Here is a 12,702-nt window from a genome sequence, read left to right as displayed (position 1 = left end):
CACATGCTGAACCAACCAAGCCAGTCAAGTACCCCAAGATTAGAAATAAATTTGAAAATAAATGTGTCTCTTTTAATTCTCCACTTACTTGGGCTTAAAATGGGCTGCTCTTTTTTTTTTTTTTTTTAAGAAATCCTATACAATTTTTTTGATTACCAATCAAGTTCTGTCATTTAAAAGCCCAACTCTGGGGGCGGCTGGCCTGGGTAGTTCAGATGGTTAAGATGGTTAAGCGTCTGACTTCAGCTCAGGTCATGATCTCCAGGTCCTGGGATTGAGCTCCTACCTCAACGGGGAGTCTGTGTCTCCCTCTCCCTCTGCCTCTCCCCCTCCTTGTGCTCGCTCTGTCTCTCGCTCTCTCTCTCAAATTAATAAATAAAATCTTTATTTTAAAAAAGCCCAACTCTGATTTTTAACTCTTATATTCTGTTTTAAGTATATTTTTAAGAGGCCCACCAATTGCCATCCTAACTGGTATCTAACTTCTTAAATAAGTCAGTGCAACCAAAATTCCATACAGTAGTTAAGATTACCATGCAGAGGAAAACCATGATTGAAGAGACAGATTTCAGACTGATTTATCACAGTGCCAAGATTCTTCACATGCCAAAACATTTAAGTTCTTTCAAAAATGTTTATTCATGGTGCGCCTGGGTGGCTCATTTGTTAAGCATCTGATTTCAGCTCAGGTCATGATCCCAGGGTCCTGGGATTGAGCCCCACATAGCGGTGAACCCTGCTTCTCCCTCTGCCACTTCCCCTGCTTGTGTTCCCTCTCTCTCTGTCTCTCTTTCTCTGTCAAATAAATATATAAAATCTTTTTTAAAAATGTTTATTCATAAGCAATGCCTCTAAAAAGACTGTAATCTATACAAAATAATTATTAGATACTCAACTAAATGCTAACATTCAAAAATTCAAATGGAGTGAAGAGACAATTTCAGAAGTAGAGGAGAGTTAAAACTAAGCTACTAGAGAAAGAAAGGAACCAAATGACGTACTATTTGTGTTATTCTCCACCCACTTATTAATATGGTTGGCCACAGCTATATTTTGACTGAAGTCCACATGATTTACTTCTGCTTTAAAGTATTTTTTCAGCATTTGCAAAAATTCCTCATTGACATGAAATCCATTTTGCACAAAGAGGGAATTGGCAATTTTCATCACATACTGGCTCTCTTTAGCAGTTACCATGCTAGAAAAATCCTTTAAGAAGGAAAATTCGTCACCTGCAAAATGACAAACAATAAGTTTATTAGTGGAACAAACACCGTGAATGACCACCGGGAGTGGAGAAGCAGTAAAACACAGCAAGGGAGATTGATGAGACAGGAGCCCAAGGGAAGAGCACTAGTTTTTTCCCCGCATCGACATGACTAGCAGGTTCCAATATTTGTGCCATTTCTACATTTTCAAATTAACTTTGAGTATTCTACACTGGTATTATTTTTCGTTTTAACTGTTGTCTCAGTAGAATCTATAGAGATTTTTTGGTTGTCTCCTTTCAAAGTACTTAGGTTATTCTCATTAAATTGGTCTTCATTTTATATTTAACAGGAATAAGAATTAAGCTTAATTACCTAATTTAAAAATCAAAATATTCCTTGAAATTTTACTTTCACTGGGCTTTTTTTGCCTTATAACTAAAAAAGTCCCTTAGAAATCAGGGAGTTCTTAACTTTTTAATGAGTTGATTCTCATGTATAGTAAAAGCATTACCATAGAAATCATACATCATGTCAAAATGATTACAAAACACCTTTTGGCTAAAAACTTTCCCCAATACATAACATTTTCATAATAAACCATTTCAAAAAAATTATTGGATGTTACTTAAAAAATGAAGATACAATTGGCTTTAAGCAAAGATTTCTGATATTCTTAGAGAATCATGTTGCTTTTCTTCATAGCAGTTACCACAGTTGTAAATTTTCATTTATTTATGTGATAATTGATTGACACATGCCTCTCCCTCTAGACTGGAAACTCAGTAAGAACCATGCTTGCTTTTATTTATCCACAGTGAGGTTTATTTAAATAATAATAAATAAAATCTATAAGTTTCTTAGATTAACTCAGCTAAGGATGCAGCCAGGAATTAATACATTTCTTGGGTTTCCTAATGGTTCTCCTAGCCATACCACCTCAATGAGATCACCGTCTCACATTATGTGAGTATTGCTACCTATGGCCCAAGACAACATAACTGAGTTGAAAGTTAAAGTCAAACCACCTTGAAAAATTAAACTTCAGCACACTTACCATTTTTCAGGCTGTCATATCCCATTGAATGACGGATTTCCTTCAGGGTAGACCCTTGGGCCCCAAGTTCCATCATTCCTATAGCGAAGGTAACACTCAACGGAGAGAAAAGAATATTTTCATCTTCCCCAGTGGCTCGAAGATGGTTATACATATTCACTGACAGCTCAGCAATGGTTTCATCAGGGGAAGTGGCCCCTAAAGCCAGACTTTGCAGAACCAGCAAAGAGAAGAGTCCAAGGAAAGCCATGTTGGGAGAGCTCAAGCCTGGAAAACAGTAATTTCCATATTAATCATTAATTATCTCTGAGAATGGAGTCAAAGGCAAAAAAATAAAAATAAGAATTATCTCTTGGCAAAGTTGTAAAGCAAACCGAGTTTCTAAACATTTACTTTGTTACTATCTCCTAACAAAAGCCCCTTTAAAGGATATGTTGGAAGGTACTATTTTTAAAAAGGCAACTAATAGTCAAATGAACAAATAACATTGCTAAATTCTGAGGATATTTCCAGGAACAAGGTAGCCCTGGTCCCCACCTTCATGGACTTAAGAGCATGTATGGCTACGTATATAATGGAAAATTATAGACCATGTTTGGTGAGGTGAATGTATCAGTTTTTCATATCTTCACCATATGTATTTTGGTCATGATTTTGAAACAATTTACTCTAGCTTACACTTAACTACATAGGTCCAGGAAAACAATAATGGAAACCGAAAGGTATTTACAGGGTTTAAGATGAACTAGTGAAGTCAGGCATTTGAAAATGTTGCTCTACCCATTTACTATAATTTATAAAATTAATGCACCATGCAACTGGGTTGCCAACTGGCAGGAAAAGCTCAGACACACACCTGCCACCAGCCCCAGTTTATGCAGGCCCAGCTGCAGAACCCACAGGAAGTGGTAACCCAGAGAAGAGGCAGGCTCAGCGCGTCCGTGTGCACTTTTCCCTTCCACGGCTGCTCCCTATGAGGCTGCTGCTCCCAGTGGTAATCTCTGGGCAGGGAGGAGCCTTCTACCACACTGTCCTTTTACACTCAGGCTGATATTACTATTTCAGCTTATATCAGCCTATGGATGCTTCTGTTTCAATGAATATATCTAAATATCAGATTTATCTGGTTCTTGAACCATTTTCTCTTTGGAAGAGAAAGTGTCAATGCCCAGACATCTCTGGATAATATTTCTTCCTCCTGGCACACCAGTGTTCCAGAAGCCCTGTCTCCCCACATACAGCACACACTGACAGGCACCCAGCTGGGACAGAATTCCCTTTTTCCTTGTATTCTCCCTCTTTGTCACTTCAGGCATCTAAAAGCTGAACTGCCTAGTCAAACAATTAAGTGGCTTACTTGTTCATGACCTTCAAGAAAAAAAAAATTATCATGAAAACAGCATGTAAAGTGATACTGCGCAAACACATTTGGAAAATCATACTTCAGTGAGCATGGAGCATTAACGGTCCCCTTTACTCAGTTAACAGAAGGCATACATACACATTTTACTTAAGAGCAAGGTGTTTCTAACAGGGGTTTGAGTCAGAATGTCCTCCTCACTCTGTAGTGCTTTTAATTCCAACTTCCAGACAACTGCTTACTAATTTGTAAGTCCTTCACATTTTAGGGTGCAGTTTTAGGTATCAGTTTTGTTTTTGTTTTGTTTTTTTTGTCTGAGCAACTCCAAGCACTGCTGTTTATCCCTCTGCTTTTGTATTAAGGTGTAGATCATTCTCTTTTGTTCAGGAAGGTAAAGCTCAGCCTGTATGTAAATACGGACTCACACCCCACGCTGTGGGAGACAAGGGTGGCTGCCTGTGGGAGAGCAAGCGCATTGCTGCAGAACAGGGTCTGTGATGCACACGGCGCTGGGACCGAACCCCAGGGCAGGGAACAGAGCTGCCAGCCAGCCAGCCTGCGGACTGGGGCCATCAGTGGGAGGCTGAAGTGGCAGTCTCTCCTCCTTCTGGGCTCCAGAGGACCCCAGGAAAAGGGGGAAGCAGAATAGGGGAACTTTCTCAATCTCTACATTCAGATGGAAATTTAGCAGGTACCCTTCTAAGTTGAAAGAGACCCTAAGATAGAGCTGGTATTTAATACTTAGGATGTAACACTGGTTATTAGAACTCAGAAATCCAAGTCAGACTCAAAGGCTCATGCTCTTAATCCTGACACTATCCCACTGTCGGACATATCCCGCAAAGTCCCAAAGCCGGGCCTCATTACTTTCGCTTAATGTTATCTAGTCAAAGACCATGAAGTTGAAGTCACTAGATGATAGTGATATCTATCTGTCATTCAGTAACATGGCTCTTTGGAAACCATTGCTTTTCACATGAGTATCAAATTTTAGGTTAACAAAAAGGTGTCATTCATATAAAACAAAAGCCAGCCTATTGCCAACCAACAAGCATTCTAGAAAAACAAGGCCAAGTCTATCATATTCATCAGCATTTTTATTTAAAAATGAATGTGCCATGAGATAAATAAGCTAACACATTATGTATGACCTTTGGCAAATCGCAGGCCTTCTCTCAGTCTTTGGTTCCTCATTCATGAAATGAAGATGCCAGTCTCAACTCTACACGATTATTGAAGACGTAAATGAAATAGTGTGTGTTTGAAGCACTCATTTTAAGCTACAAGTATACTAATAAAAAACACTATCATTAGAGAATATGTTTCCTAGGTCTGTATATTTGTTAAGTCAAGGAAGAGGCTTAGAGCCAAAATGAGTATTTTATCCTTCCTGTTGGCTCATCTAACATAGTGCTATGAAATGCCATTCATTCAGCCAAGATTGAAAGAGGTACCATGAAGATACCAAAATGTATAAGCACGGGATCTTGTCCTCAAGACACTCACAGCATTGTACAAGAACGGGTCATCCACTATAATGGTTCTTCTCTTTTTAAGAAAACAGATTCTTTTAAGAATCAGGAGAAGGGTAAGCAATCTCTTCAGAAAACGCATGCATGTGGCTAACAGAACATTGCTTTCACTGGCCGAGGTATCTGCTGGGCTCAGGTTAGGAACCCCTGGTCTGTAGGAGATGGTCCAGATGCAGAAAGAAGCAGTGTTTGGTGGACCTGCAGCTCTGCTGTGTTTCCTTATTGGGGGAAAGAGATGTCAAAAGCACTAAATGTATCTTCAGGCTTCTGGTAGACTCCTGGAAAGAACACCCGTTTGTCTGAGAGAGGGCTCCTCCCAGGGCAGTGAGCAGTAGCAGGCCATGATTTACATGCTCTGCCGGGAATAGAAGCGGTATGGCTCTGAATGGTGGGAGCGAGTTACATCAGGAAACCCTCAGTCAAGATTTAAAGAACTCTGTTCTGGAAACACATTTTATCTATAGTTAAGTGATCTTTCCTTCTTTTAAAGGCAAAATTTCCAGTGTGCAGGAAAAAAATGGCTTCTGACAGATTGGTCCAGCCTTTCTGATCCTAACTACCCCACCCCTGGGCGCTGGCCCCTTCACCCCTGCTGCCTCTGACTACTCCTTCTGAGCATTGTTTTTCTGGGGAGAAGGGAAGATTTCCTTTCCTTCTCCTACCTTGTAAGTGGGGAGTGCTCTCCAGGGATCTCTTCCTGGCCCGCTTCTGTGTACTGTTCTTCTCATGCCTGCTGGTGAACTTCTCTCAAAACAAAGGTACTTCAACTAGTATCCCTGTTCATATAATTCCCCAGTAAGTAAAATTCTAGCTCTGGCTTTCCTTTTATCTTAATTCCTAATGTGCATTGCAAATTGTTTTGGGATTGTCTTAATCTTTGACTCTTGCCAGCACTTCAAATTCAAGGTGGCTCAAACAGGACTCTGTCTGTCAAACCCGTTCTTTTTTTTTTCCCCATTTCTTTCTTAAAACATCAAAGTCTTTGACACCTGTGCACCTCTCTTTCCCTTACGTTCAGTGAGCTGTCAACACTTATTCCATACTGCGTTCTGACACTTCTTCTGTCCATTAACCCATGACCACTCCCATAGCCATAGTGGCAGTTCTCCCTCCTAATTCATCCTCAAGGACTCCACCAATGACTTCCATCCATTCTCAGAAGCCCAGGTTACTGCCCTCTTCAATCCAAAGGAGGCATAGGCTCTGGATGAATTGTTTTGATGTACCATTATGAACAGGTATTCCTATATTTACAAAGCCTCACAATCTCCCTCATGCCTCTAGAGTAAAGCCCCAAATCTTTAGTCTCACTGTACTGTGATCCAACATGTTTCTACCCACCACTCCCCTTCCTTCAGGGATCCTGCAATTCAAGCCAGACTCCTTTTTGCAATACATACCCCAGAATTTCTGTCTCCTGTTGCTGGCTTGTGTCGTTCTCTGTCTGGAACTACTTCAACCTGGCTCCATATGTTCAAATCCTAACCACTCCCCAAGGTTCTGCTCCACTTCTATTTCCTTCGTGAATACCCTCCTGGTTCTTCAGTTACAACAGCAATCTCCCCCTCCTCTGACATGTTGGCACATTTTATCTCCACCTCTCCAACAGCACATACCACTGCTTCCTTCTATTACGGATATTTCTGTACACGAGTCAGCTCATTTCCTCGGCTTTTTGAAGACACAGATAGAAGTGCATTCCTCTTTGTCTATCTTAAAAAAATGAGAATAAGCACTTAGTGCATTACGCATCGTAGGTACCAAATATTTGTTGAATGAATATAGCTTGAGATGTCAAGGCTCACAAATGCTGCATAGGAAGGAACAGCAAGAGGAGCTGCTGCCCCTCAATTCTCGAAGCTACTTTAATCTCAGTCCACAGGTAGTAGCTCATTTCCATTTTTTATTCCCTTTGATAAAGTGTTGCCTTATTGAGTCTGAGACCATCTTTCCAGTCTGACAAAGTGGCTCTGTCACCAGTGCTGGCATAACGCGATGGCTGGACATGCAATGCATTAACAGACAAGCGCACCACCTTGAAAAATCACAAAAGGTGCTACCCAAACGTTACTGTCTTCACATCAGTCTACAAAATGCCAGGGCCCCACCATTAGTCATAATAATCAACACATTCTAAAATGAATTACTCTCACATGGAGCATTACTTTGTAGATTCATTATTTTCAAGCTACCGAGTAAAAGGCCTTTACATAAAAACAAGGGGCCTCAGTACCAAAATAGTAGTAGATTGTGCTGTTGTGCTAGAAAAGTCAGAGTAGCTGAACTACGAATAAATCGCCATTAACTCTTGCGTCTCTCCTCTACGTTGCTAGTGGTACAATAGGTTGGGGGCATGTGTACGTGAGTAATGCGCTTTGGCAAACACTTCATTCAAACAGGTCAGGGAATTAAATCTTATAATTGAGGTGTGAGTAATCACAGAGTAGAAATCTAGCACAATAAGAAAGACTTAAAAAAAACTTTCTTAGTAGTTACTCTTATTTATAGAAAGATTGATATTCATAAATGCAACTTGTTGCTTTTTTTGGATAACTCAATTATTTGAAATGTAAAAAAAAATGGTTTCATAATTGTGAACTAACTAAAAAAGAAAGGTGCTCTTTAGAAGGTGAAAAAACATGGCTGAGGAAGATCCTTACTCCAACAACAACAACAACAGCAACAAAAACAGCCATAGAAAATAACTAAGGAAAAAATGCCTAAAGCAAAGAACATTATCTTGAAGCACTCTGGCGTATTAATTCTCAGAATTTTGCACGTAGTTATTTTTTTAATTGAGGGAACCAATATAAGGTTGGTAACTTTTTATTTTTATTAAGTTAATACATTGGGATGGGGGCTAAACAGTTTAACAAAAATAATGCCTCTTACAATCACATAAAAGAATGAACATTTTGTGATGAAAAGAAGACAGTTCTTCAGAGTGGATAAGTTTGAATTCATGGTTTCACTACTTTTTCTTTCTTCTTCCCCGCTCCCGCCCCCCCGCCACCCCATGGCTTGGCACTTAGTGTTTGGAAACCACTGCTCTAAGTTTGGTTAGTACTAGTTCACTTGGTGAAATCTGGAACAGGTTGGTCTCCAGACGTTTGTTCTCTGATTTACTAAGAGAAAGGGTTGACCTAGATCAGCAGCAGTGAAGCTGGAAAATTTGTCAAAGAATTTGTCACACACAAAAAAGGAGTCATGACTGGGGTGCCTGGGTGGCTCAGCTGGTTGAGCATCTGCCTTGGGCTCATGATCCCAGAGTCCTGGGATCAAGCCCTGCAGTGGGCTCCCTGCTCAGGAAGTGAGCGGCTTCTCCCTCCGCCCCTCCCCTTGCTTGTGATCTCTCTCTCAAACAAATAAATAAAATCTTGGGGGGAGAAACAAAAAAGGAGTCATGACCTTGTGAAACAGTCTGTATTTTAGCAACCTGTAATTTAGCAAATTTCTTCAATGGCAACATGTGTAGCGCTCCTCCCCACCCCCAATTTTAACTTTTTGGAAATTAGAATAAATCTTATGATCAATGTCCAAAGAAACCAGTCAATCCTCAGAGATACAAGCTGTACTGTGCTCATTTCATGTGTAAGCGTCATAGCCAGAAGAGTGTAAACTTCTGGCTACTTGTTTATCCATGTTTCCTCAATCCACCTTTTTTTCATTGGTGTGCCTCCCACAGTCAAAGTTTTGCTTAAACTTGGACCCAGAGCTGTCCTCAATAGCACTGTACTGTATGGCAGCATGAAAAAGAAAAAGGGCCACGGACGCAGTGAACAGAGGGGAGGATGTAAGTTTACGGTAAGTGATGCAAGCATTTATCACGCGAGAAATGAACCTACTGATTTTCTTGTAACACAACAACCGAGTGTTTTACAAAGGATCCACGAATATAAGACCCATGTATGTAAGTGAATTTGTGCAAGGATCTGTATCTCTTGTCCTTGGGATATATACAAAAGAACTGTTTGTTGGATGCCAAGGAGCCCAATTAGAGGCATAAGAACTTGCCAAATCTCTCGATATAAATCACAGTGTTTTCAAAGCCAGGAAAGGTAAATGATCCATGCGTGCTTTGTGAAGGACTACTGCTCAGGCAGTAGGCTGTCAGTAGTTTCTTGATAACTTTCCAATTAGCTGTAGAAAAGTGTGGAGGGGTGTGGAGATGGAGTAATCAAATAATCAAATGGAAATGGAGAGAATGCACCAGTGGTCTTTGAAATGTCTTAAGATTACATTTTCAATCACAAAGGTGCTGAAAGTTTTGATCAGAAAATGGATTATGAAAAGTATCATGTCATGTGCCTGATAAACAATGGCCAGAAGTGATTCAGAAGGATGAAAAGAAGGCTCAGACTTAAAATCTTAGTTATTAAGGGCATAATATGCTAGCATATAAATAAAGATACTTCATTGTGCTATATTTTAAAAAGAACTGTACATTTTCCTCCTTAAAATGTTCTTTCTCCTTAAAAAGAAAATGCTACTTCAATTGCAATGTATTTTAAAAACCAAGGGACCAGAACCAAGGAAATAAGGAGTGCAGGAGGTTTAATTCTGTAATCATGACATCTATGAAATTATGATCCTTCCATCTTTTTCTCTTTCTTTTGCTTCTCCCCTCAGCTATCTAGCCTGTGGTTCTTTCCATACTCTCTTACATTTTGCAAAAAACCACATCTTTATGTTCTTTTCCCTGTTCTATTGCATCAAGCGAAAAGGAAATCTTACCTGGCATCTTTCAAACAAGGAGTAAACGGCCAGGTAAATCAAAGGGACAGAACTATGGAGAGAGTAAGCTACAGATATGTAATTTACCAGAAAAAATTATGAAAAGACTTGCAAATGGACCCAGATAATTACTGCATGTCTTCAATGGAAAACTATGAATTATCTAGAACATACCCTTCCAGTGCATCTGATTACGAGTTTTGGGCCCTTCATCATCTTTGAACAACTTCATAGTTCTCTAAGTTGAAGATAATTGATAGTGATGCAAATGATTTTTGTCTATAAAAATGCACAGAGTACATGTATGATTGAATGCAATTGATTATTGCCCTGTGGATATTGACCAGTTCTGCATCTATTAAGCAAATGTATTTCAGTATTTCTCATGAGTTTATATATTCATCTGCTTTTTGGACTCTCTAATGAATTGGTTGTAACAGCTTACTGATTCTTTAGTTAATGAGCTAAATAAAATCTTTGATATCTGTTCATTTTATATTTGTTTGAGAGTCAAGATTATAACCTTTTAAAAATAATTATCCTTTAATTTTAAAAATCCTTATAGTTAGAAATTTTTCTTTCAAAAAATGTTTATTTTCATGGGATAATCCAACAATCAGAGCAGGAAGTAACTGGAATATTAGTCTTTTCTTAATCACTGAATATTCCTTGTTATTGGTTGAATTAGTGCTATATCACTGGTACCCCAAAATGATTTACTAGAACTCTGTGGCTTAGAACTATGGATCACATAGCAGCTAGCACCAAGCTGGCTATGCTACAGGTCTAAAATTCTTGGGATTTTGCATGCATCCAAGAGGAAGTTTAGGCCTGGAAGAGTCTGTGGTGGTCTGCTCATTTAGGGACTAACCAGTCCTGGAAATGTTGAGAAATAACCAAGGGAAGATGTGCTAAAACTCCCCCAGAATTTCTAAAGTGCTTTGGTAAATATAAATATATTAAGTCTGAATTCCTCAGCAACAAGAGGGAGGTTAATTGGAATGAAGATGGACCATGACTCACAAGAGTTCCTTTCTTCCAAGGAGCTTTGGAGATTTTTTGGTGCCAAACATCCTCTAACTAGTGGGAGATACGGGTTATAAACTTTCAAGAACATTTCACAACAAAGATAACCTCTTGGGAAATTGTTTGACTTAATAAATAGATGATGAATAAGTAAGTCTCTCATCAAACATTTTCCCATGCTAGGCCATAACAAATTTCTAAAATCAAAACCCAAAATACTCAATTATTGTGTGTCCTTCAAAAAGTTAGAAAAATGCAGTCCAACAGAACTTCACGCAATGACATAAATATTATATATGTGTACTTGTCCAATAAGGTAGCCATTTGCCACTTGTGGCTATTGGGTATTTGTAGTGTGGCCAATACACCTGAGAAACATGTATTTTAATTTTATTTAATTTTAATCAATTTTAATAGCCATATGTGGCTCGTGGTTACCATATTTGACAATGCAGAGCTAGAAGTAGCCCAAATAGATCTACTCTTCATAACATTGTTTCGCAACCAAATACAAGTGTTTAAAACAAAAACAGAAAAATTAGTAGTATGAACTCCTAAAACATCTCTCCTTACATAAGATGTTTTAGTTATAAACATATTCCTTTTCATCAAGAGATCTCGATAAAGAGGCTCCATTTGGAATTCCAAAGGCTTTTGATTAACGCAGGTAACTACCAGGGAAAATAAAGTCAATGCCAACAAGCATCAGTGAGCTGGCAGATCCCAGCCCTCCTGGAAATGTGACTTGGGCTTTCCATAAAATGGTAATGAATAATTCTGTTTGGCACAAGCAGGGAGACTTTGTCCTTGCCAATGAATGACTTCCTTTGGAATACTGTCAGGAGAGCTGAACAAGTGACACACAAGCCCTAAGGCAAGATTCAGGGAGCAGTTTCAAAGAGATGGGTTAAAAAGTCATCATCAATCAAGGTCATGTGTGGCTCAAGGCCATTTGGGAACTAAGCCAGCCATTAATGGTCTTAGCTTACCCATTAATGCTTTAAGAAATCCCTGCTGATTGCTCTTACCCAGCCTAGGGCTTAGCTGTTTAAAAGACTGCAGAATGTTCCTGCTGGGAACACCTTGACCAGACCCTCATTTTATAGGTGAGAAAACTGAGTCATCTGTACTGAACAACTTCTTGTACACAAAGGATGCTTAATGAGCTACTATAGATGTTAAAAAAAAAACATAAATTTTAAATGTGAATGCAATACCCAGAATTTAATTCACTCAATCATTCACTCATTCATTCATTCATTCATTCATTCATTCATTCATTCATTCATTCAATAACTACTTATTCTTGCCAACTACATACCAGGTCCTGTACTAGGTGCTAGGGATATGGAAGATAACAGGATGATGCAAGAGATGTGCTTTTGCGGAGTTTTCCTTCATGTATTAGGTATGCATTCCTTAAAGAGATGTCCAGCTTTTTATTCAGAGCTTTAAAAATATTGGATTTTCTAATTTCTCAATATTGAAATATTGCTTGTGTAATAAAGTTTTTATTTATTTTTTTAATAAAATTTTTAAAAGCCAGCTATGTCCCTGAAAAACTCAGATGTAAGGTTGCTTCTCAACACTAGCCTAACTTACCTTCCAATCATTTGCTAATGCTTGAGTATATCTTGAAGGGCTGGGGAAGGAGGTAATATATCCAGAGAAAGTATTTAAAGAAGAAATTCTCACAGGCAGACTTTCAGAGCATTGAAAGCCAGTTTTAAACCTGTCTTGATGATGTACAGTTATAACTGCAAATACAATATTGTAATGTGATTA

The 12,702-nt window shown here is 38.9% G+C and overlaps 1 protein-coding gene across 2 annotated transcripts in view; it reads right to left on the bottom strand.

Annotated features, from left to right (window-relative positions):
* The window catches only part of SERPINI1 (serpin family I member 1), a 69,077-nt gene that overhangs the window by 23,436 nt on the left and 32,939 nt on the right, over positions 1-12,702 (bottom strand). For both annotated transcript variants that reach the window (XM_026499099.4, XM_057306757.1), the window contains exons 2-3: positions 2,266-2,532; positions 1,002-1,232 (exon numbers count right to left, since the gene is read on the bottom strand). In XM_026499099.4, coding sequence (XP_026354884.1) covers positions 1,002-1,232; positions 2,266-2,515 — 481 coding nt within the window. In that variant the 5' untranslated portion in view covers positions 2,516-2,532. The remainder of the gene's footprint in view (positions 1-1,001; positions 1,233-2,265; positions 2,533-12,702) is intronic.

Source organism: Ursus arctos, unplaced genomic scaffold, assembly GCF_023065955.2.
Source record: "Ursus arctos isolate Adak ecotype North America unplaced genomic scaffold, UrsArc2.0 scaffold_4, whole genome shotgun sequence".
NCBI classification, from domain to species: domain Eukaryota; kingdom Metazoa; phylum Chordata; class Mammalia; order Carnivora; family Ursidae; genus Ursus; species Ursus arctos.
This window is presented reverse-complemented; position numbering and strand designations above follow the sequence as displayed.